The sequence below is a fragment of the Falco punctatus genome (genome assembly GCF_963210335.1).
Source record: "Falco punctatus genome assembly, chromosome: 2".
Lineage (NCBI taxonomy): Eukaryota > Metazoa > Chordata > Aves > Falconiformes > Falconidae > Falco > Falco punctatus.
In genome coordinates, this window is record NC_137581.1 from 42,526,767 (window position 1) to 42,553,412 (window position 26,646).

The 26,646-nt window shown below is 36.3% G+C and overlaps 1 protein-coding gene across 4 annotated transcripts in view; it reads right to left on the minus strand.

The window, feature by feature from the left end:
• KLHL1 (kelch like family member 1) overlaps positions 1-26,646 on the minus strand; it is a 252,713-nt gene that overhangs the window by 60,650 nt on the left and 165,417 nt on the right. For all 4 annotated transcript variants that reach the window (XM_080376862.1, XM_080376863.1, XM_080376865.1 and 1 more), the window contains one exon: positions 18,115-18,301. In XM_080376862.1, the coding sequence (XP_080232988.1) occupies positions 18,115-18,301 (187 nt within the window). The remainder of the gene's footprint in view (positions 1-18,114; positions 18,302-26,646) is intronic.

Consider the following 26,646-nt stretch of genomic DNA (forward strand, 5'->3'; position numbering starts at 1 on the left):
GGAGTGAAAGGGTATGTCAGCAAACATTTTTTGATTTCACAATACCCAACACTCTAGCAGTCTTTTGGATCCTGAACTCAATTTTGTATCTTCTTCTGCATGCCAGTCTCAGCAGTTTGAACCCACACCACATGGTCCCCTGGAAGGTAGCAAATAAGAGGCATGATTTGTGGAGAGATGGCTGGAGTTTTATGCAGAGGTTGTAGTCCTTTTTTTCAAAATATACATATAAAAATATTCACTGCATTTTGGTTCCTGACACAGGCGTGCCTGACTGCAGAGGATACCTTAAGATGCAAAAAGGCTCCAGGAGCTCACTGCCAGATTCACTTTCTAAGCAGGTTGTACATTAGGCTGGTTCAGTGAGAAAAGCTGTGGGGCTTGCTGTAGTGCACTGTGACAGTCAGAGCTCTTCCAGAGGCTTGTACTTCAGGGACCTCTTGAAAATCCTTTTACAGAGGTTTTTGCCTCATTGCAGTAGAAGACCACACTTCTCTTTAGAATAGGTTATTCTCATTGTCATCTTGTTCTCGTATTAGCTGGCCTTTTTGTTAACAAAGATGTTAGGCAACTGCCAGGCAGAAGCATTCATTTTCTGCATAAACCTGAACTCTGTCCTGAAAATCTTCTTCCTGATGCTGATTAACCAGACTGTTTCTTTGGTCATATCCATATTGATCTCTCACCTCTCTTGATTTCCAGTCCCCTACTTGGACAGTAACTGGATAAGCACCAGGATTCTTCCTTATCTGCAATCATTTCTACAAACCTTTATTTCTAAAGGGAATAAATCTAGGTTACAGACTGGAATAAATCCATTAGATTGTCCAGCTAAACCTCTAATACCAGCTCGATTGGACTGTGGCCACAGCACCCAACAGCTGCTGTAAAGACAGCCCTCTTGTGCCCAGCAAGACCCTGCAGCAGTCCTGCCATACTGTCAGAAAAAGATTTCAAAGAAATGAGAACTGCTTTGTTAATTGCAGCACGCACTCCACTGTGGTAGGACACTGGACATTTGTCATGGTAGAGCCTGAGAGTAAACCAGCAATGGTGAGGTGAAATGCAACATCAAAATAGAGGTATACAATTTCAGTCCATCACTGATAGCATCACAACATTTTCTTATCAGGTGTAAACTTGCAGGCAGGTGAGAACCTGAACTGAATGCAAGCATGAGTTCAAGTTAATATTCTACATATATACATATGTTTATATATAATGCATACATTTTATACTGAGATACATGCATATATTTTTAAATATACATGTCAATTTTGAATCTGTAAATAAAACGGGGAAAGGAGAATAGAGTATTTGTCTATCTTTAAGTCTCTATTTTTGAGATAAAGAAATTAAAATACTATAATAACAGGAGTATAAGAGTTCCTTAAAAAGTATGTAATAAAAGCAATTCCTGATCACAATTTTTTCTTTCAATATTGACAGAGGGTGTTGGTTTCTAGCCCCTGAGACAGTGGAATGACTAGAGCTATCAAAACAAGATGAACAGACGGAGAAGGAACAACTCAACAATCCAACCGACGCTCAAAACACAGCAGAAAACTGCAAAAGCTCACTGCACAAAGCTCTAGGAAAGTATGCTAGTCGTAAATACATCCTTAAAACATATAATAAAATGCCAAGTTATAGCCTTTGTCATCATGGATGAAAGTGTGTAACTTGTTTCCCTAAAAAACTTGGGATAATAAGAAACTAATGGATGTTTATAAAAGACCGTTTTTTCACTTAAAAGAGTAGTGGGGCAGTAACCACAGATTGCAAGCATACTTATGTGAGTAAAAACGATGTAAAAACTTCAGACAAATATGAAATATGGCAGGTATTGCATCATTTTACTGTGAGAGATATTTTTCCAAATATATTCTCAACAAGAGACACCAATTGACTTTAGGCAGTCAGTGGTATTATAAGTATCTTGGGGATTAAGCAGGTCAGAGTGATTATGATGGACACCTATCTTTACAGCAAGTAATCAGTAAGTCATTAAGAGTAAATTATGAGTCACATTAAACTTAACCTTTGTATGTACTTCAATTTTTTATTGACGTTCCATCTCTCTACTTTTCAGTAGAAGTTGATGTAATTTTAGTCCATAACACATCTTTAAATATGTTGCTTTCTTTTTTTGTTTTAGCAGAAATCTTGCCTTTTTCATGCTTTTCATGAAAACATTCATTTCTGTTGTCATATCAACTTCCATACTTGTTCTCTACAAACTGTTAAAAAACGTACATGACTGTAAAAAGAAGAAATATGCAAGTCCCTTATTAAACTAGTATGATATCAGAAAAAAAAACAGGAAACCGGAAACGTGATTGAAACAGAGAGACCATATATGTTCCAACCTGTCTACAGGTTGTAAAGGGTGTATAACTGTCTAGCAAACTTTATAACAGTTTTTTTTTTTTTTCTCTGTAGGCTTTTCACAGTAACATAGATACTGACATATATATATATACACATATAAAACCTTATAGGAGTCTTGTCATGGTACAGCTAAATAACAGGCACGTGTAACAGTGATCTTTCTGTCGGAGACCCCGTGGTGTTAGATTAAACCTCCGTTTCACAGGTTCAAGAAGTAACGATTTTATCAGATGCCACAGAAAACTGTCAGAAGTATAGGGAAAAAATGAACAGGAAGGAGAAGAAACATAAATAAATAAATTCAACACTACATGTAAAGAAAAGAGTGATGCTAAACTGTGTTGAAGCTGCAGGAAACTGAAATCATCAATGAAAAGCTTATTGTTGAATTTACTGTTAATGTTGATGTGACTTTATTGTGTTAATAACAATGTGGTGGTGCACTTAAAACTGCAAATAGTTGTAAATTTATTACTTTTGATTTAAATAAATGAAAACAAATAAATGCAGTATTTAAACAGGCTCTATATATCAGGGCCAGAAAAATATACATTATTAATCATGTTTAATATGGTAGTATGTATAGAAGCACTCACAAATATGTCCCGTTGTGCTAGGCACTGCAAAAATCAATTGAAAAATCAACTCTCTCTACATATATTACAGACTGAAAACCAGACACAGGCAGAAGTAGTAAGGCATACAAAAATAAATAATGTGATAGCTGGAAATACTGGTTAATTCTATGGCCATATGTTTATTTGCTAGATTTAACGAGGTAGAGGTAAATAAATGGGGGGTGGGGGGGGTGGGGTAGGGGAGGGGGAAATGAAAGGAAAAGGATTAAAGCAGATAGTAACATGAAGGTGAGATGATGTGATGTTTCCACAAACAGACAAATATTTTTGCAGTGCAGGAATGCAGGCACATACAGATAGGTAGAAGATTAATTTAAACAGTACAAATAGAGTAGTGATACTCCACTACAGCCACAGTGCTATAATATTCTCATAACAGACACAGTTTCTTCTGTTGTTCAATTTCCTGGTTGTTTTCGATAGCTAGGATGCATTCAGTTCATCCTATCAGGAGCGGGGAAGGATACACCTTCAAACATGAAAATGTACGTATCTGCAGTTTGGTTTGTTTGTGTTGCCAATAGATTCTGCGCAGCTGCAGATGTCTAGCAAATGTCGGTCTTGACGAGACCAACTGTACTATCTCCATCCATATTGACTATAGTGAGCATTAAGTGTATAGTTTAGCTGTACAGAACTATAGTGTAAACACTAAAATTTAGGTGAACCACATTCTAGTTCTGGTGTCTGTTGTTAGTACCTTCCTACATTAGAATGAAAGGGGAAAGACCACACAGGTTTTGATGACGCAGGCTATGGCAGTTAAAGACAAGGAAATAGACCCTTGGCAATTATTTCTACTGCATTTGTTTGGTTTTTTTTTATGAGAATTTAGATAAAACACCACTGACATTTTAAAAGAACTTCAATTAATAGATAATTTCAAAAAAGTTTTAGGAGGCAACAACTATTTTCAGGCTTCATTTTTCAAGCATAACCTGGTTCACATACATAACATACTTCAGTAACTGTAGTCCAAATGTTTTTGTTTTTCTAGAGTTCTGGTGTGAAGAATTAAATGTTCACAAATTCTAATTATTAGATAACATTTTTATGTAGTACCACCGCTGCATGTTTCCTAAAGTAACCAAGTTAACATTTTTTTCAGCATTTGTAACTCATTATAGTTTTATTACTACTTCTTGCAGATTTAATTTTCTTGTTTGAAACAGATACAGTGACAATAAAATGCTTTTTTGTCAAGCCCCTTAACTGCCTGCTATTGTACCCTGTTCCCTTTCCTGTGCTACTATAGTTGAGAACTTTGAAGATGTATCTTCAAAACACATAATTTTTAAGGAGGGATACTTACTCAGTTCAGAGAACTGAAATGTTCCAGGATACTTACTCAATTTAGGGAACTGAAATGTTCCAAACTACTTTGTATAGATGGATTGTAGCATTCTCTCAACATTCATTCACCAAGCTATCCAGGAGCCGAGGGGCTGTTCATTCCCAGTACTTCACTGAGCATTTGGAAGGTGCTTTATAAAGGACTCGAAGATAAAATTTCTGTCCTGAAAAGCTGTTACTCTTGAAAGAGTAACCCTGCCCTCTGAGTGGTGACTAAAATAACTCCTTAATTGTAAACCAAGTATAGAATTTGCAAAGTGTGACTCATAACATTTTAAAATAAAATTAAAACTTTGTTAATATTAAATAGTTCTTTTACTTTCAACTCATTGATGGTTCTGCTCCTGCTATTAAGTAATTATAACCTTGAATTTAATATTGGTTCAAATATTACTTAAAATGATTCTCCAATAAAATTATCACGGCCTGCATATAGAGATTTTTCGTAAGTTACTGACCCACAGCTGTATGGTAGTTTTTAAATTATGCAAATCCCTGTGATTTGGACAATTACTGGCCCCAAACCGACATATCCATACAGTATACATGGCTACATCGCCACTTTTCCCATCTGTTTTTTTACATGCTCTGCCCTACGTATTTTGCCTTTTCATAGAAGGCTCCCTTTTACCGCCTCCTTTGCAATTTCCCCAAACTCCTGGGAGTGAGGGTGGGGTGGGGGGGATGGGGGAGGGACTTTGCAGATAATTATTTCTTCTCTGAAGGCCACTATCTACACCCTTTAAAATAACAGCACCGCTTCACACTACTCATACATTACTTGTAATATTTTAGAATAATTTGGAGGGAGAAATAGAAGTCAGAAGAGAGAAACATGCAAAGAAATGGAGCCAAGGATGTAACTGAGGGACAAAAGATGTGGGATAACACATAGGAGATTAAGAGACAGAGGGTTGAGAGGAAAGATTGTAGGTAGTCCATGAAGAAAACATTACATTTTAAAGTGATGTCTAAGATTGACATAATTAAAAGAGATAATAAGGAATCTTGTGCTGACATAAAACCAGGATGTTGCAGGGAATAGAGTAAGACAATCAACTGTGTTCTTAGCCTTATCCTAACTTGTCTTTCTCTCGTCTGCTCCTGAATCGGAAAGTTTGAATCCCATCATGTCTGTGAAGAGTTGACCTTACAGGACCTATTCTAGAAACTTCACTTTTATATCTTTTATTTGTTTCTTTATTTTACAAAGGAATTTAAGATCTTCTGGAGCAGGAGTTTGAGGAGAATGTTTATCCTAATGTTCCTATATGAACGCTTTTTACAATCTTTTCTGCAGAAGAGCTGTGTGTTTTATTTTCAGTTTTAGCAGAGTCAGGAAAAGAAGGTGAGGGATAGGAATCATGATCAAAATCCAGAAGTTGCATAGTGCATATGACTTAGGACACCTCTGACTTCTGCATTTCCCTTTTGATTAGCTGTAGACAACATCTTGATAAATGCACTTAAGTTCACAGTTCCCATTCACTGAGCTTACTCTCCTGTGTTTTGTAAATCAAAGCAAAGCACTTCACATAGGAATCCATTCTAGGAAGTAGCCACTTAATGATAAATTATATCCACACTTAATATTTTGGTGCCTAAATCCAATATGGGGATTTTTTTTTTTCTCCTCTCTGTGCTTGAGTTTCCCTATAAATAAAAAGAGACAACAATGTTTTCATACCAAAAAAGGCAAAGATGTTAAAGACTGAGTATCTTGGGAGCATTGTGATAGGTAATGTATTACTACCTTTTACAACATAAAGTATTTGTTTAAAGTTGTGTACTTGACCTGTACATAAGTCCTGGACTTTGGGCTGGTAAAACTACTGCATTGTCCTTGTGTCTACATCCAGTCAGTTTTCAGTTGGGAGCAAAGAGTAACTAGATGAACAGAATGCATCTATACTGCCAAACAGCATGGCCTCCAGCTCACTCCCTGGTCCTGAATGCTTATATTTCATTCATCTGTTCTTTACTATGTTCTGGTGGGAGCAGTGACACAAGAAAAGGAAGGAAAACCTGGGTGCAACATTCACTTCTCATTGGTAGACCGGATAAGAATGCAGCATGTTTGATTCGTTCCATCCTGCACTAACTTTGGAAAGCATCTTAGCAGGCTTTCTGAGCTCAAGAACTACACAATATTAAGCATCCAAACCCTGATATAAACCCACCATTCTAGTTGTCTGTGACACAGGCCTCACATTATTTCATTAACTCTGAACAAGTGCATGCATAAACAATAATTACATTGCAGGACCACGAGTCACTCTTTGCCGCCTGATCTGGAGGGACTATAGAGTATCCCCTGGACATATGCATCTAGTAGAAAGAGGGAAGGGTCTCTCTCCCCATTCACGTTCACTGCTTCTAAGGTGAGATTCATATCTTGAGTCAAACAACATATTTTAAACCTTGCTTCAATTAGGAGTTGGCTCTAGTAATGGCAGTCAGCAAAACCAACTCCTAACTGAAGCATTCTGCAAACTGCAGACTCAAAAAAATTAGCAATGTTGGTTAGTACTGCCTACCCCAGTCTACACAGGCTGTGACAGGATGTCTTACCAATGTTAGACATCTGTAGACAACTACTTCTTTCTGATCCCCATGGAAAAACCAAAGTAATTCTGATTAAATGTTTCAGAAAACTGGAAAATCCAATTTCCTAAGAATAGCAGGATGGAAAGAAGCATCTGGGAAGACATTGTGGTATATTTTCTTCCAAAAATGTGAAGATATGAATAAACAAAACAAAGCAAAAAATCAATATTTATTTTTGGCTGCAGCACATGTGCTGATTATGCAGAGAGAGACATATTTTCCTATAAAACAAAACAGATGGAATACCACAGTATAACACAGTGGTTTAATTTATAAATGTAATTTAGAAATTAAAATACTGCTACATATATAAAATTACATGAAATTACATTAAAAATGTATTCTATTATAGTTGATTTCACTTGTGTATCACTCCAGTGGTTTTTTAGTCATCTAATGGTAAAAAGGAAAAACATGACATTAGACTGCTTTTAAGATATTGGATATGAAAGATTAAAGAAAAGCAAGTACATGGAATATTGAGGCTTTTATAATAAACATACTACACACTCAATCAATTAATATACACATACACATGCACAAACACCTGTTTCTCAGAGGTATAGATCTCTAAAAAATCCTGAGGTATTTCAGTGAGTAATACTGAAGTACTGGAAAGTGTATCAAAAAAAACCATAGAGGTGAAACAGAATCCATTTAATAGCTATTTGCATAATAAACAACAGTGTGTGGCAAATGTAAAACCTATACCATGACTGTGCCAGCACAAACCACTTCTGATAAGTTAAGTATTTTTCTTGATGTCCCGGATATATTTCAATATTATTATTTTTTTTTATGTTAAATTCTACTTAAGATCCAACTGAGTACTGGATGAGATTAGCTGTGTGTATTGTGCACACTTTCAAGGGCATTATAAGCCCTGATTAATAAAGGTTTATGAAGTAATGACAGATCTACAGAGAAAAAATGTTTTAAATGAAAATACTGTAAATGATCAGGGTAGTTTTTCATGATGGTCCAACTGCTGCTGACAGCTCCTCTGTGTACACAGCATGGGTGTATGTGATTCTACCATTTAATGTTTCTGATGAAATAATACAAGTACTAGATCTCATTATTTTACCTTCATCTAAAAGTCAGTACAGCATCGCACAATACAAATCTCTATTTTTTTTGTTTTCATTATCATTTGTAAGCTTGTGAAATTGTGAAATTGTTTTGGTGAAACCTTTTCAAGTGAAACCTTTTTAAGTGATCTTTTAATTATCTTCCTATTACACTTCCTCTTTTTCTGAAGCCAGGCATATTACATTTCCTTGATAATGAGTGTAAATCAAGAATTTTTTATAAAGCCAATTGTCATTCTCATATTTTTTACATAATTGATGATTGAAGACAAATAGCAAGGTCATTGCATGAAAAAGAAGAAATTTATTGCAATATTGTTTGTAACACTATGTTTTAAGTCAAATGAAGAAATATTTAGAGCCTGTCTTTCAAAGATGTTATCAAGTATTTTTGAACAACCTGATGTAGGCTGCATGAAATCAGATAAACTTCAAGAAGACTGTCTGAGACTATGAGAGCAATGTATTCATTTCAGCTAAGTATAACTGCAGGAATTTTGGTATACACAAAGTGAAAATTACTTCAGAAGCAGGTACAAATACCTAACATCTCCCCTTGCCCCAGACCCCACCTTTGATTCAAGGCAGACATTTCCATCATAAAGGTACTTTTTTTTCCTCATAGCTAGAATGATTCAGTATTTAAACCCATGAAGTACGGTAGGCATTCTAAATTTATAATCACAAAATTTCTATTTCTTTTTTCCCTGTGAGACTTTCTGCTGATTTTTCTATTACTAAAGCTGTTGCTGACATGTACTCTGACCATTTTGTTCAAGATTTAAAGATGCTGCTGTGAGTAGGTGCAAAATTATGACCTTGATCTAGTGATCTGCAACATTACATTTTGAACTGAAAAGGCAGTTACTCAAGTGGAACAAATGTAAATAGGTTACAGACACAGATAGCGAGGAGAATCTCTTGGTAAAGAAAGAGCTATACAGAAAACAGGGCAGCAGTTCACCACTCTAGTTAGACTGTAAGAAGTTCCTTTAAGCACTCCAAAAATCTGTATCTTGTACACAAAAATATCTTACATTTTTGAGTAAAAAAAATATTTAAAATTAATATGTTATAAGGATTTGCCATAAAGTAACATGAATAAATGTCAGAACACTTTCGGGAATGTTCAGTTATTCAACATGATCAGAATTTTCTAAAACTAATACCAGCTTTTTCCACTAACGTTTATATTTAAAAGAGATCAAAAATGACAGCTTTTTGACAGTCATTTTAGGTAAAGCCTTTAGTGTTGGGTGTTTTGTTTTGTAATACAGGATTATGTTTTACAATATAAAACATTCATGGTTTATTTTATGTTTTTATCTGGTCTAAAACTTACAAAAGCCCCTTGTATTAATGACTTATATCATGCAGTATACTAGTCTACCTTTGCTCATCAGCAAAACACATGCCTCTTTTAAAAGCAGTCCTGCTCCCACTGTAACTTGTGCAAATAAGGTGTTAAAAGTAAAAATAAAAGTTCTACAAGTGGACAGCAGCAAATGCTGGGACAGCTGCATGTCCTGTAGGAGGGGGATGCAGTCAGTGGAGCACCCACTGCTGGGGGTGGTGGTGGTGACCTGCACCAGCTGTGAGAAAGGGAGTGCATGTATCTGGTTTTGTGCATGTGTATGTGTATACATGTGTGTACGTGTGTGTCCATGACTAGAACCTTCACGGATTTGCTCAAGAAGGTGTTCAGACATTTGAAGAAATTAATTCGTATTTTATAAGTGTTTCGTATTGCAGTTTATCTACTGCATGACTGATATTGATCCTTAACACATAGTTCATCTAATTGCATGTTAATTATGTATCATAAGAAATAAATAAGGTCTTTTGATCATGATTTCATTTAAATGATGTGAATTGAGCAGTGTGGCACTGCAACATCACCAATTTCCCATTACCTCCAGCCTTCTTTTATTATTTATCATTATAGCTGTACAGATGCTCATCCACACTGCTTAGCTGTTGGCTCAGTTCCTGGGAGATTCTGTTTTACTGCAATTACTTCCCTCTAAGGTAAATGTGTTGTAAATAGTGCTATCCCTGACTCGCATGGATAGGAGCCAGCTAATACCCAGTACCCAATGGGCTCTATATGGTGCCTTCTGTAGTCCAAAAAGATAAATATGTTGTTCATTTGATTTTCCAGTTGAGAGTGTTGAAAATAAGATGAGAGCTGTACTGAAGCATACTTGGATGTTCTTATGCCTGAGACTACAGCCTTTTGGAGCATTTCCTAGAATTTGGCATGAAGATTTATGAGACGCAAAATAAGAGCTGGGGGACTGCACAGGACAGGAGGTACCAACATTTTTGAAGTCTTATCCATACTGGCTGTTGGGGGTGGTTTCAGCAGTGGATTGCCTCCAGAACAGCATCCAGGATTTGTGCTGGATGAAATGATTTGCCTTACTCCAAAGCCAATCCCAGTAGTAATAACCATTAATAAAACTTGGGTGACCAGAGAACACTGGTTAGTGTATGGGAAAAGCTACAGTTTCTCTAAATTTAGAGAAAATTAGAGGTTCTCTAAATTGCCCAAATGCCTGTATGTCTCTTCTCTAGATCATATACAAGGTTTCCTTTTTTTTTTTTTTTTTTTTTTTTTTCTCTGTGTACTTTACTCAGACATAAAATTTCTGCACTGGTAATGTCAGAAAATATAGTAAGCAGCAAGGAAGTAATGAGGATGGACACAGAGGTGTTCTTGGGAGAATAATCCTTCAAATATACCTATGAAGGCAGCCACCCCTTGTGCTGTCTGCTTGACCCCATAGGTTGTACCAACAGGTGTTAATAAGAACCAGAGGAACAGACAGGCAAGGTGGGGAGTTTGTGGGGTGATGACATTTTTCTTCTGCATGATAACTGGCTCTTCCCTAATATTTGAAGCTGTGGAGGCTTCAGAACAGATCACTTCAGGTTCTTTTTTTTTTTTTTTAAAACCAGAACTTAATGAGCAATTTCAGAAGTTAACTACACTGAAAAATGCCAGAAACTAAATGATGCAAAATTAGTACTGAAAAACTACCAGATGGTGTTACAATCTGGATTTTTTTCTACTTAGAAATGCACAGGTAAATCACAGTACTGTAACTGTAAATTGGCCTGTGAGTCTAAATGTTCTGAAACACACTGAATTCACAGGAGTGAAAAGAAGCAAGTAATAACGTTAACACTTGTAAGAACTGGCTGAGAAGCGAATTTTAGTGTGATTTATGCATGTAATTATCTCATTAGTCATTAGCCAGTGTATTTCATATTCCTCTGGTGAAGTAATTAGCCAAGCTCCACCTTTACTCTGCAATTACACTATCATGTTACAGAATCACAGAACAGTTGAGGTTGGGAAGGACCTCTGGAGGTCATCTGGTTCAACACCCCTGCTCAGACAGGGACACCTACAGCCACTTGCCCAGGATCTTGTCTATACAATTTTTAATATCTTCAAAGACAGAGATTCCACAGCCTCTCTGGGCATGCTCACAGGCTCAGACACCCTGACAGTACAAGAGTGTTTCTTGATGTTCATAGGGAAATCCTTGTCTTTCAGTTTGTGCCCATTGCTTCTGGTCCTGTCACTGGGCATCTCTGAGAACTTTTTTCTGTCCTCTACGCACCTTCCATTCAAGTATTTATACACATTGATGAGATCCCCTCCTGAGCCTTCTCTTCTCTGGGCCAAACAGTCCCAGCTCCATTAACCTCGTAGAGTTATAAGTTAACATGGTAGAGATGCTTCAGTCCCTTCATCATCTTTGTGGCTCTTTATTGGAGTCTCTGGTAGCTCCCTCTCTATTTTATACTGGGGGAGCCTGGAACTGCACACAGCACTCCAGGTGTGTCTTTACCGATGCTGAACAGAGGGGAAGGATCACCTCCCTCGACCTGCTGGCAATACTCTGTAGTGAGTATTGAGGCAAACCTTTCCCAGTGCCTTCAAGAAAAACAAAAATCAAATGAAGACAGGGAAGAATAATTCCCTCACATCTCCCCCTCTGTAGGCAGCAGAAATGCATCAGGTAAGGTCTGCCATGTAGCAGACAGTGGGGCGGAGAGCATGGCTGCTCTGTACGGCTTCCTCTGTTCCTAGGCCTGTTATGAGGGATCACATCTGCATGTATAATTTTGGCATATCCATATATCTGAATAATTGTTACGCAGATCTTTGGTGCAGGAGGAAAAAGGACCCTAGGTTCTTTCCACCAAGCTGCTTTCCGGCTGGGTGCCCCTCAGCATATACTGGGGTTGTTCCTCCAGATGAAGTGCAGGACTTTATACTTCCTGGTGTTGAACTTCATGAGGTTACTTAACATTATCTAATAAATTATGATTTTGCTCCCCAGAATGTTGTGTTGCCAGCTGAATATAACATATACATATTTCTTCAGAATGGAAACAGTTCATTTCACTTTCAGTTTATTATTGTGTGAATGAAACTAAAAATCAAACTCTCTGCAGTTTATCAAACATTTATCCAATGATGAACTCTTGGAATATATTAGAATGACTGAAAATATGAATTTCTGCAATAGATAAACTAATGCTCCTAAAATCAGTTGTCTTGTTTTCTGTTTTATAAAGTAGTGGATTTAAATATTTTTTTCAAACAGCTAACTTTTGCCTGTTCCATTTAAGCAATCTAAAATGAAAAGTAAGTTCTGATAAACATTGCCAAAACAGATACTGAAAAATTCAGTTATTCATTCTTCACTGTGTCTTATTTTGGTATTCTAATCTCGAGAAAACCCACCATGATAACCTCATTACTAGGCTAGGTTAATGACTCTGATGAGAGATACTTCTTTTTGCTGATAATGCTGTTTATATATTCCATTATTCTTTTTATGTTGAATCTTCTAAAAAGAATGAAAGAAGGATAACAGAGATGGTCATTGGTACACAGTGTTGACCTAATAAAGCTAATGTAGTATTACTTGTTTATCAGTGCATTTTACAATTAAGGTAAACTATGCTATAATTTTTTCCCACTGCTACCTAAAGAATGACTGGGAACACACTGGATTTATGTTTTTTATGTTTTTACATTTATGTTCAAAGTGTTTTAAAACATGTTTTTGTGTTAAAAAAACAATCAAACAAACAACCTAAATGTGTTAATATTCTGGAAAAAAATGGACTCCCGAAAGTATAAGAATATTAAAATGTATTACATGTAACTGAGTAAACATCCCATTAAAATCATCTATCCCAGTAAAATCACTCATGATATTTGAAAACACTGGAATTGTGTAGCTGAGACAGAACTGCTACTTAAATAGAGCAGGCAAGATTTCAGAGGACAGCTGCAGATATCTGAATAAAAGTGGTAGGCAGACAGCTGCTTGGAATGTCAGAGGCATTGAGGTATTTTAAGGCTATGACTAAATGATTCTTTAACTTAACAAATGTCCTTATGGAAAACATACAGGTGAAAACAAACTAGCACTAAAGGCAGAAGAAACTCATACAGAGGGCTGGTGAGGACAGGTATATGATATCATCAATAAAAAGAGCAGGATTACAAAAGGGACATTCCATTTCTCACTTCTCAGTTCATCTTTTGTGAACACCTAGTTATTTCACAAGTAATAACAGCATGTTTCTGTTGCTGCTTCATGTGGGCTGCTCCTGGAGTCAGACCAGAGCTCTGTATGTCCCTGGTCTGTGGTGTCAGCTACTGGAACCAGTGGGGTCTTCAACCTTCAGCTACTGCATCCTGAAAAACCAGCTACTGGGGGGGACCAGGACAAGTGAGGAGGACAGACAGGTTGTGTCGGTGTTTGAAGGATCTGCAAATGTGCATGTGCTTGTGAACCTGGAGAGTGTGGTGTGTGTGTTGCACTGGTGACCTTCTGCCTCTGCCAGCCCAAGAGGAGGGGACGTGGCTGCCTGTGCCTGTGTCTGGTGTGAGACCTGAACGTGGGGGCTGCTGGGGGCAGCGCCTTGTCTGTGGCCGTCTGTGTGGATGGCTACGTCCATGTCCTGTGTGTATCTGCGTGTGTCTGTGCCTGTCTGGAACACATACTTAATTTTGCTACTGATTGAAACTGCTGATAAGAAAACAGCAGAAGCATCCCTCAGCCCAAGCAGTGACCCCGGGTCCCTGGGAACATCGTGCTGGTGCTAGAGCTCCAGCAACTGGGCAGGAGGGTCCTGAGCCAGGGCAGCTGGAGCCAGTGGATGTTTGAACTTTCCCTAACAGTTTGTAAGCATGACACTGTTTACTTGTATTCTAATACCTGAAAAGGAATAAGAAAACATACCAAGTTCTTCCTAAAAAAAAAAAGAAATCTTAACAAAAATATAATATAAAGACGATGTATTATTACATGCAGGAAGCCTAGCTATGAATTCATTTGCATACTGGATTAAGAAATGGCTTAAATACAACAGATATGGTGGGGTATTTTACCATGCTGCAGCCTTACACTTGTAAGAGAACACCTCAATAATTCATATTACTTATATATATGAGTATATATATATATATACACACACCTATGTATACTTAGAAAGTACGCATAATTATAAAAAACTTTTCAAAAAGCACAACAGAGAGAAATGTTCTGTAATACACATATTGGACATTTTTTTTTCTTTTATAAAAAAAGAAAGCTATACCTTGTTTAGTAGGTTTTGCTGTTTGTGTATTACACTAATACAAGGACTACAGGCACTCACACTCTGAAAATTTAACTTAGTTATTGTACATTTTGAATGGAAATTCAAGTAAGATGAAGACGTTTTCTCATGACAGTTATGTACAGCAAACGAATAGATAATAAATTCTGTCAAATGTTTTATGTATGTGAAGACAAAGTCATTTGTAGTGATTTCCACAACTTGCAAAATGCCATGAAACAGTCTTAATCAATCTTACTTTTTTCTTTTTTTAAAAAATTCCCAATAAACTGAAGATAAAGGAGGTAGGTAGACTTTCCAGTTACAAACTTCTCAGATACATATCTTTAAAAGCAAGAAGTATTACCTCAGGAAAAACAGGATCTTTCCCTATTTTTGCCTTTATTTACAGTATTTACAATAGCTTGTCCAATATTTCTTCAACTATTTAAAAAGTATGCCTATATGAGAATGAAATATGTAAAATTAAATAAGGTTTAAGTGAAGTGTGCTGTGAGAAATGTCTTGGTAGAAACTAAGAAAGAAAAAAAAAGCCCAGAAAAACAGGACATCTTCAAAGTTCACCAGAGCAAAAGAATAACTTCATGTAGATGATAGATGACATTCATGTGACATAATGATATGTAAGTAATAAAACACATATGATAAACAGTATTTGTAAAGAAAAGAAGATTACAAATGATACAAAACCATTAAAGAAAAGGCAAAATATGCTACATGGGAGTTTAAGTGTTTTACTGGTATCACATATTGGTGTATGTCCACTTCTTGCATTCCGTTATTTATTTCCGTCTAACATTCTCCTTTATATGTGCGCTTAGCTTTTGTATACTACTAGATGATTAAATTCTGCTAATCCAAGTTACAAAAGTCAGTGTGACAATATGAATGGGTAAGCTGAATGGAACATTGTAGAGAAGCATATACCTCTAATCTATTAATACAACGCATATTATTAATGTAAACATAAAAACATAATGTAAACATATACTGTAAACATAAAAGCTGTTTTTTATATGTGCCTTTCAAAATAAATCAATAAATAACAAAGGCATGTGGACACAGAGATTTAAATGAGATTTTGTACATTTAGGAAATTAAAATGAAAATTAAAAAATGATCTAACTTTGTTCTTTTTTATTCTATGCAGTTAGTACTATGCTCTGTTAACTTTTCATGTCAGTCATAATTCCAGTCACTGGAATTTAATTATCAACTCTTTTTTATGAAAAGGAAGATAGCTATAGAACAGGTTTCAAACCAAACTTGATACAGCATGCGAGGCTACTTTTTATGTGATGGGCCACATAACCTTCAAATATTTTCATAATACTAGCACTTACTGACTATTTTATATGCTAACTAATAAATTGCTAATTTACTTAGCTCATCTAATTCTTATATGGAACTGTTTTATATTTGGTAGCAAACACCAGGAGGCATTAAAAATACATCATTGTGAATTGCAATCATCCATGTCAGCATTTCAGTGGAGAAAGTTGTCAAAAAAAAAAAAATTGAGGAGAGATAATACAGTATCAGCATCACCTTACAGCCCAAATATTGAAGCATGCTTTATGAACCCAGTGACTTTTCAAAACATGCAACCAGCACTCAGGCCTCCTGAACTGACATGTGGAAGCAAGACTCGCTGGGCATAAAAGCTGGTCAAGGACACAGCAGCATAACAAGAGGGATGAATGAGCAAATTCAAGTCAAGGCTGCACAGCTGCAGGTTCTGGCTTATTGGGAATACATATTACACCAGCTGTAACACAGGCTCCTACTACACAGATGCTGCTCTGACATACCAGGTACCCTCTCAAAGCAGTTTTTATCTGCTATAAATGTATGTAAGCCCTGGTACTTTTGTTTTCAGTCAGAGTCTGCATTGAGAGAGGGCTTAACCTCTGTTGCCCTGTGTTCTCTCCTGCTGCTACAGTAATAAACCAATTCTGCGTAACCTGAACCTCCAAAATAGGCTGCATGTTGATGCTGCAACAGTGCTATACTCTGTGCCTTTTTCCTAAATATTTCTGTATTTTGATTTGCTATACAAACAAGCAATAGATTTGTACAGTAAGCTAGAACAAATACAGCTGCACCCAAATTAGGTTTATGGTCATTTCCACTACCTGAATACTTAAAGTGTTTGTTGTCATTTGCCCTAAGTAAGAGGAAATTTGTATTTCAGGTTTTTTATGATCCAAAGGCAATGTTCTGTGCAATAACATGCCTAACATTTAGCTACACAAACATTTACAAATGTTAAAAGGACAAAAATAATCCACAACTATAATACTAAGATATATGTATTGGTTTCTTACCTCAACATTTTCCTATTCTCTCAATATTTCTTTTCCAGACAAGTACCAATGTCATACATCTTTATCATTGGTGTAATTTTATGAGAAAAACATGCAATGTCTTTTTGCAGATGATATTGCCACAGCTATTTGGTGAGACAAGTACAATAGGTACATCCAAAAACAGAGTTGTGAAATACTGAAGTTCTAAATTTGTATTTTACTTTTTTTTAAGTATAGTTTATTTTATATTAGAATTAATGTTTCTGAAGACATTATTCGGTCTAAATATGGACATGAAAATATAAGATAATGTGGAATTTTTAGGGAATTTCAAGAAAAAATAATAAAAGCCTTTCTGAGTGTATAGGTTTATAACACAGCTACCTTTTAGTTCAAACATTTTATTTCATTCCATACAAGAAATCATTGGATTAGACTCCTTACCAGAAATAAAACCACATCATCATAATTCTTATTCCCAACAAATAACAACAATATACTTCCATAAAATTTCCAGTGCTTCCTACTTTTCTTCACAGTAGGACAGGGATAATTTCACCTTCCTTTAGCTGTTGACAAAGTGGTAATCTAGTTTAAGCTAGTTGTCTAATTTATTTCATAGAATATTGACACATTTCTGCATTGGAAGTCCCTGAATCATCCATAATGTTTCAGATAACTACTTAAGCATGGAATACACTGCATATCAAACTGCCATTATTCATTGATTAGAAAAGGTGCATAAATATTTGACTTAATTATAAATCAAACAATTTCTAGAAAGCTGAAGCTAAGGTAAATTAGCGTTACTCTGGATTTTTTTGTTAAAATTATTTCTGGAAATTGTAATAAATTTGAACAAAGAACGCACTCAAAACTGTTTATTTTCTCTAACAGTATTATACTTTTCTGTAAATATCAGTAGATTTTCATTGGACCAAAAGTCTTGGCAGCATTTCTTGACTTAGACACCCTGACCCCAATCTTGGAATATAAAGTTATTTCACTATTTTTTAATAAAAAAATGCAAGATATTAATTTTATAAAGTAACAAATATCCTCTAATACCTTTGTTGTTATCCATTCCTCCAACAGCATAAAGTGTCCCAACTGTAGATTTTCTAGGTTTAGTTCTTGGACTTTGCATGAGAGTTCTTCTTTCTGGTAAAAGATGGTATTTCATGGCTTCCAGAATAAGCTTCTGGCATTCTAGGTCATCCTTAAAAAGTGCATGGTTTTCTAGGTCAGCCAATATCTGTAAATGACATGATCATGCATCAGAAATGCTGGAAATTCCTAGAAAAGCAATACCATACAATGACAGAAGATCATAAATTGGATGCTGTTAAATATATCACTTCCTTGTAGAATACAGGAGTTTGCAGGGATAGTTTTCTTGGAGGATGGACAGGAAAATAAGGAAAATAAGTATTTAGTTGATTTTTTAAAGACTCTGGGCAACTTTTAGACACTGTTTCACCATCCCTTAAGACTACAGTCTTAACTACTTTCTTACTGAAGACCTTGAAAAAAATTAAGTATTCTCTTGTAGGCTACAGCCTGACTTATTCTTAATGGTTTCCAGCATAACACTGAAAAGATACAGAAGACATCTCTTTGAAAGCCTCTTGAATGTAGAGTCATATAACATAACAATATTCTACAATAGTTTCTATAATACTTTACAGGAACACCCCTTATTTCCGAAACCGGACCAAACCAAAAAACCCTAACAACAAACAAATGGACAAACCCAACACAACAAACAAACAAAAGAACTTGCTTGTACAGGTTTTGAATCTATTGTATTGCTGCATTATTGGCAACAATAAGGATTAAAAATCCAGATAATTTAGCTATCATTACAATTGGCATAAAAGCTATAATCAGTAGTCACCAAAAGAGAGGCTCAGTGCATACAGCTGAAAGAATATTCTATTCTGTTTCCAAGGAAGAAGCCTATAAGTTGTAAATGTTAAGTGTTTGATTCACTTGCCTGTGTATATGTATTTACTGGCTTTTGAGATGCTGTAAATCACCCTATAAGTTTTCAAGATCCCATTGGACTAAGCAATCTGATCTAACCTCATAGCTGACCCAGCTTTGAGCAGGAGGTTAGACCAGAGAATTCTTGAGGTCTACTCCCACCTGAATGACTCTGTGATTCTATCATCTCACTGATGTCAGGCCAGAAGAGTGCAACACTAAGGCAGATTTTGTGCCGTATCTGCCAGACCCATGTTGATATCTCAGATACCCTAAGGCATCAGAATTCAATCAACTCTCAATGTTTATGTTTAGGCAATTGAGTATTACCTCTAGATGCTGATCCCTATATTCTGCTGACTATAATATTAGAGCAGGTTTAAATTGCAAATGGCAGCATATCTTTACAATCTGGTAGATTTCTAGATCTCAGAGAACAACTATCTGAGAGACACAATTATTTTCAGAGAAGCAGCTGAAGGCCAGGAAGCAGAATTTAGTTCCCAGAGTCTATGAGGAGGTATCTCCCTCACAGACATGTATATGCATATGTATGCATTCTGGCAGTTGGATTTCTTTCAAGGACTCATCTATTTCATCTGGACTTCAATGGCTGCTGAAGAATGCATGAATGTCCTTTGTTAATCTGTCAGCCTTTTGCAGATATCACATCATGCTAGGTTCTACCCAACTTCCTGGACATCTGGTACCATAAAATATCCATATATCGATATTGTGAAAGAGAACAACAGGTCGGGAATAAACAACAACAAAAAAAAAAGGAGGGGAGAAGCAAAGAAAAAGTAGAAAGAGATACAGAGAGGTACAAAAAGTCCTCCCCACAAAGTAATTGAGCTAGTTTCAGGGAAAAGGAGTACGACTAAAAGTGTGAGAATTTAGCATAGGAAAGCTAGATGTACACAAAAAGCCCCTAGGTTCATAGCTAAGAGCAGACTACATTAGGAAGCATTTATTTACACAGAGGTTAGCTAACCACTGGAACAGGTTTCCTAGAGGAGTGGTTGATGTCCCATGCCTGCCAGTGTTTAAGAAGCATTTGGACAATGCCCTTAATAATATGCTTTAACTTTCAGTTCAGCCCTGAAGTGCTCAGGTAGTTGGACTATTTGATCACTGTAGGTCCCTTCCAACTGAATCCTATTCTATTCTATTCTATTCTATTCCATTCCATTCTATTCTATTCCATTCCATTCCATTCCATTCTTGCAGAGGGAACAGGTAATATGAAGGAAACCACAGGATTTATTAGTTTGCACAATGACTGCACAAATAATAAACTTAAAATGTCTTAATTGTGGTAATCCTAATATTCATATGCTCTTAGGATGTAAAAGAAAATGCTATAATAAATATATGCTATATCAAAAATGTACAATTAAGAAGGCTAAACCAAATATGTATTTTTTTTTTTTTTTGTCACTAAACCTATGGACTAAACACAACGCTGTTGTTTTATCACCTAAGAGACAAGAAAGTTATAAGAATAAAAATGTGAAAGCAAAAAGACAGCTATGTTCTTTGATTATAATATTATCAGAAAACGTCACTGAACATGGTACAGGTTAATAGTTTTATGTAAATATTCGCAAATAGATTATGCATCAACCACAAATGATCCCACAATCATGAAAGCAAAAATAAATGTATGAAAGGAAAAGACAGGTAAGACACAAAGGGGCTGAAAATTTATGTATCGATATATTTTGGGGACTTGAAATATCTTTCAGTATCTCTGAATAAATAGCTGTCAATGTGCCAAATCTGGATTAATGTAATAACAAATGAAGGGATGAGGTCTGAAGTTTTTCCTCCCAATCAATAATGAACAGCTCATATGCTTTCTGTCATTTAGGTAGATTAGGTTTTTGAAAACTGTCATATCAACTTTCTATGCCTGGTGGGACAAACAGTTTTTTCATCTTACATGGAAAATGAGGTATAGAAGCCTCCCCCCCACATATTTGTTTTCTAAAACTATATTTGCTATTATTTTCTAATAAAACAAAAGTACCTATCATATCTATTTTTGTAAATGTGCAAGATTACTGTATTAGGAAACTACTAAAACATCCTTGAAACAGCACCAGCAGAATAATAACTGACTGACTGCAAAACCAAGAAAAATACTGAGATTGGCTAATATAAATTGTCTCAGAGAAATGTTACAAAAAGGATCTGAAATTAAATCTTTTAAATTTGTTACAAACTCTCATTCTGGCACCTTTCTAGCACATATATATCTTTTAAACTAATTATTTTCTACTGATCTAGATACTCCAAGGTCATATTCCTTTGACCACAGAAATTCAGTAAAGGGAAGCCAATACCGTATACATAATTATCTCATATTGAAGGCTTAGTCATCAGAAACACTTGCCTGTGTCTAGATTTCAGATAATTTTAACAAGAAAAAAAAGCCTCTTTTGGAAAAACAAGCTCACTAAACAGGCATTAATACTATGGTCAGCTTAAAACAATGAGTGCATACATCTATAACATAAATGCTTTGTGGCTGAAGGCTCAAGACACTGGGTTGTCAAGAATCTTATTAAAACAGTATGAGGCACAGGCAGAACAGAAACAGACACATGCAAAAACCAGCAGACGTGTTTGTGTTCCTTGATGGCAGTATTTTTAAAAGGGGTCACCATACACGGTTGAGGTGAAATCATATTTGAAAACATTCTTAAACTTTGACATTAACATCTTCCTTTCAGAAAAAATGGCCAACTCCTGAAGTCTGCTATTTTCAGTCCAAATGGCAGCCCTTTAAAATTTTATCAGAAGGTGCATTAAAATGTATACTACTCTGACATACTTGTTGAACTGTATTATGATCTAACATACAGAACCTTCATGTCTAACCTTATGATTGTAATCAAGATTCTATTCCCTCCCCTCATGGCTGGTGAGTGTTTTCACACTTGACTGTAATGGTATTACATAAAATATAGCATTTCTGTATGTTTTTACATTTAATATTAATAAGCTAGGGTCAGTACAAGAACAGTAGAGTAATTACTGGATTTTTTACTCTATTTCTAAATATAAGTTGAGCACCACCAAAACTGAATTTATGGTTAGAGTCCAATTAATTTTCAAATGTATTTACTTTACCTAGTGTGTAGAGGAAAACACAATTCTCAGGAAGTTATTTAAGCTACTATTTTCAATAACTTTCCAAAGAGTGTATTCTTATAATCTTGGCACCCATGATATCAATGGAAGGGCTCAGAAACTTAAGATAATCAATAAATTAAAAGCAATTTGTTTCCTAGATATGATGAGAATTTTTGTGTACATGCAATTTCTGGTGTTGGTTATTATGCAATTAATATTATTAAGTATGAATACTAAAGTGTGCTAATAAGCAGCGGTATTAAGTATATTTCATAACACTATTCGTAATACTGAGATTTTTAATATAACTTTTTTTTTTTTCCTTCCCTTTGAAATGTTCGGCACACTACTCAATAAATTTAAAATCACCTGAAGACAAATCATGTTCACATTTTAGACAAGATGGTATCTTCTCTTGCAAAATGATTTAATGTGTATTTAGAGCTACTGAACCAAACAGTATATTCTGTCAACAATTAATTTAACTGAATACAGGCACAAGACAGCTGAGAAATCAAATTATCAGGTAATGTATTAAGTTACCTATAGTTGTATTAAGTTACCTATAGTTCCTAATGGTTAATGGAATTAATGGAATTGATGACAAGGTTTTTTATGGCAAGCTTATCATATCGGTAAGGATCAAAGTCCAACAATCATATCTGGTGACTTCCTATCAGACAGCTACTTCTTTATTCTGATGTTCCGATCTGTGCCTAAGCTTCTAAAGCAAGTATTTAACTCTATGATATCGCCCAACTGAGATGCCAGGTGTTTCAAATAAAGAAGTAATTAATCAGCGAACACTGTCCTGTCCCAAAATTCTGAGATTTTATGCACAAATTTCAACCACAAATAAAGGCTGATTCTATTGTTCTTGCCAATCAGAAATTCATCCTAGAGATGGGAAAAGAACCCCAAACCCCAAACCAAAAACCTTGTATAAATAAAACTTTAAAAGCAGACAGAAATCTGTGTTCATTTCCCTCAAGAAAAAAATAAAAACAAAACAAACAAAAAAACAAAACAAAAAACAAAACCAAAAACCCCAACAACCGCAAACAAAAGATCCCCACCTCAATGGCCAAATCATAAAAAAAATTGTGTTCAAAAACCCCTAACTAAAAAGTAATGGTAAAAGGAAAAGAAAAATAATCTTATGGTGTAAAACATACTTATTCCAAGGCCTCATCCCAACTGCGAGGATATGGGAAAATACTTTTGAGAAAAATATTCATACCTCTCTCCTACCCATTCATTTTAACATATGGACTGACTTGTGATAAACACTGTATTTCTGAATGTCCTAATGGCTAAACCCCATGAGTGAGGAAAAAGAAACAAGGTTGAAGTTAAAGCTACTGTTTAGAAACCAAATGTCATATAAAGCTGGTTTATATCATCTAAATTTTAATAATCTGCTTCAATGTCTTTCTACTGCATAGTTATCTTTCCTTATTAACTGAAAGTAATCAATATAATTTTTATTAAATCAGGATGCACTTGATCAGGAAATTCAGTTAATAGGGATGTTTCCCTGGAAACCATATTATGTTCTGCTTGCTCATCCATGGCTATGACTTCATTAAAAGAGAATTGTATCTAATATTTATTGCAGATTTCTGGATTTTTTAATAAGTGGAAATTCAGAGAGCTGTTGCTTCTCAGATGACCCCTGTTAGTGCTACTTCAACACAGCTACCTCTAGCAATGCTAGAATTTCTTAGAATAGCAATATCCTGATAATTTTTCAGAACTTTGTGCCACGATGCTTCTCATTTTTCCCAGCTAAACTCCCCACCAAGTTCTTTCCAAGCTGTATTTCTAAATTACTTCAACAGAATGCTGCAGACAGCATGTGTGCTCCAACTCTGAAGAGCATTCAGTTTGAGATCTGGAGTGAAAAGTACTCAAGTACTGTCAAAAGGAACGTCAAGTCTAAAGACCATAAAAGGAGGAGTTTGGTACTGGTACAGTGACTGACACTGGGTGCACCACAGGACTGTGCCCTTATTCCTGCCTGCCTTGCTGTCACCCTCAGCTCCCACCTTCCTTCCATGAGAAGCATCTCTACTTTTACAGCTCCCTGACAGATCTTCCCCAGCCCCTCTTTTATCCCAATGATTTGCAGCTATGACCCAGGTGAGAGTATTAGTGATTTGATTAGTTGATTTGAATGATATTAAGCTAAATCCCACATATTATACATAAATGATCATCTGAGCAATGGGACGGGTCCTGTTCTTCCCCACTGAATGTGTGGCATCTAGGATGATATTCCGTGACTACTGTGAAAATGGCAGGATATCACATGCCTGGGACTGAAATAATCATCCTCCCCTCTCCTGCACCCCACTCTTGGAAGACACTACAAGACAATGGAAGAGCCAGACAACTGCCTCACCAAAACTTTCATGGCACCTCCATCCTTTTGAAGAGGCACAGAACATGCCCTGGTTATTTAGGTAGAGTTTCCTACCTTGTGAAATGTGTGAAAAGTGACAATATTTGCTCAGCCAGGGTGAACTAAATCTCAAATTCCACCACCTTGGTATGTGCATCAGAAATAGCAACCACCCAAAAGGGAAGACGAGGAAACACCATAGGATTCCTATCACTAAAAAGAAGCAATTGGATATTTCCTTCAGGATGTGTCAGGGCTTTGAAACTGAACAAAGTGAGAAAGTGTTCCCTGCAGGCCAAAGTAAGATACCAAGAACATGCAAAATTTTTCATCCTCTTTTTTCCAAGTGATAGTTGCTTCCAAATGGGGCACAGGCTCATTCAAAATTATGCTTTATATGGTCTTTATCTGCCCATGTCTATTTACTGTGCTTTCATAGAATCACAAAATCATAGAATGGTTTGGGTTCCAAGGGACCATAAAGCTCATCTTGTTCCAAGCTCCCTGACATGGGCAGGGACACCTTCCACTAGAGCAGGTTGCTCAAAAGCCCCATCCAGCCTGGCCTTGAACACTGCCAGGGATGGGGCATCCACAGCTTCTCTGGACAACTTCTCCCAGTGCCTCACCACCCTCACAGTAAAGAATTTCTAATACCTCATCTGAATCTACCCTCTTTCAGTTTAAAGCCATTCCCCCTTATCCTGTCACTACAGGCCCCTGTAAAAAGTCCCTCTCCAGATTCCTTGTAGGCCCCCTTTAGGTACCGAAAGGCTGCTATAAGGTCTCCCTGTAGACTTCTCTTCCCCAGGCTGAACAACCCCGACCCTCTCAGCCTGTCTTCATAGAAGAGGTGCTCCAGCTCTCTGATCATCTCCATGTCCCTCCTCTGGACTTGTTCCAACAGGTCCATGTCCCTCTTACGTTGAGGGGCCCCAGAGCTGAACATAGTACTCCAGGTGGAGTCACATGAGAGCTAAGTAGAGGGGGGAGAATCACCTCCCTCGACCTGCTGGCCATGCTTCCTTTGATGCAGCTCAGAATACACTTGGCTTTCTGGCCTGCATTGCCAGACCATGTTGAGCTTCTTGTCCACCAACACCCCTAAATCTTTCTCCTCAGGACTGCTTCTCATTCCACTTATCACCCAGCCTGCATTTGTGCTTGGCATTGCCCCAGCCAATGTGCGGGACCTTGCACTTGGCCTTGTTGAACTTCATGAAGTTTGCAGGGGCCCACCTCTCAAGCCTGTCAAGGTCGTGCATGTAGACCATACCACTGAGGGTGCACTCAATCCCAGTGTCCATGTTGCCAACAAAGATGTTAAACAGCACCGGTCCCTATACCAGCCAATGAGGAACGCTGATTTAGGTTTTTGATTTAGAATCTTGAACAGTCCTTATCAACACATAATTATTTTATACCTCAAATAGTATTTAATTTCATACCCAAATACATTAATTTTATTGTAGACAGAAAGCAACTTCCAATTCTTTCATAATTACTCCAGTATCTAGATATATTCTTCCTTTAAAAAACCCTGAAGAGTTCTGTACCCTCAGAAACTTGCATGCCAATGTTATGCGGAATACAGGATTAGCCTTATCTTAATAGTATTAATGATCAAAACAGAAGAACAGAAAGCTTAAAATCCTTTAAATGAACTGCGAGTAAATGTGGATTTTTACGGTACATTTTGTATACCAAAGCCCATGAGTCTCTTTCTTGATCCAAAATATATCTGAAGTTACTTGACAACCTTGAGTCAGAAAGCACATTACCATATGAAACAAAAATCTGAAGAAGAAATGACCTAAAGTTTGCATATTGAATGGTTTTTAAGAGAGATATTTGATTAGCCATTATTGTTCCTTTATGTGTCTTCTTGCATGTACAGATGTGTTACAGTTGGTTATTGAGGATCACAGTAATGCAGCTACCAGGAAAGCATAAAGGCTTATGAAATGAAAGGTCATGATTGTTCTTTGTACAGATTAAAATGAAAACCAAATCAAGGACTTGTATGAATTCCTGGAAAGTATAAAAATACTGTTTTAAAACTTTCTTTT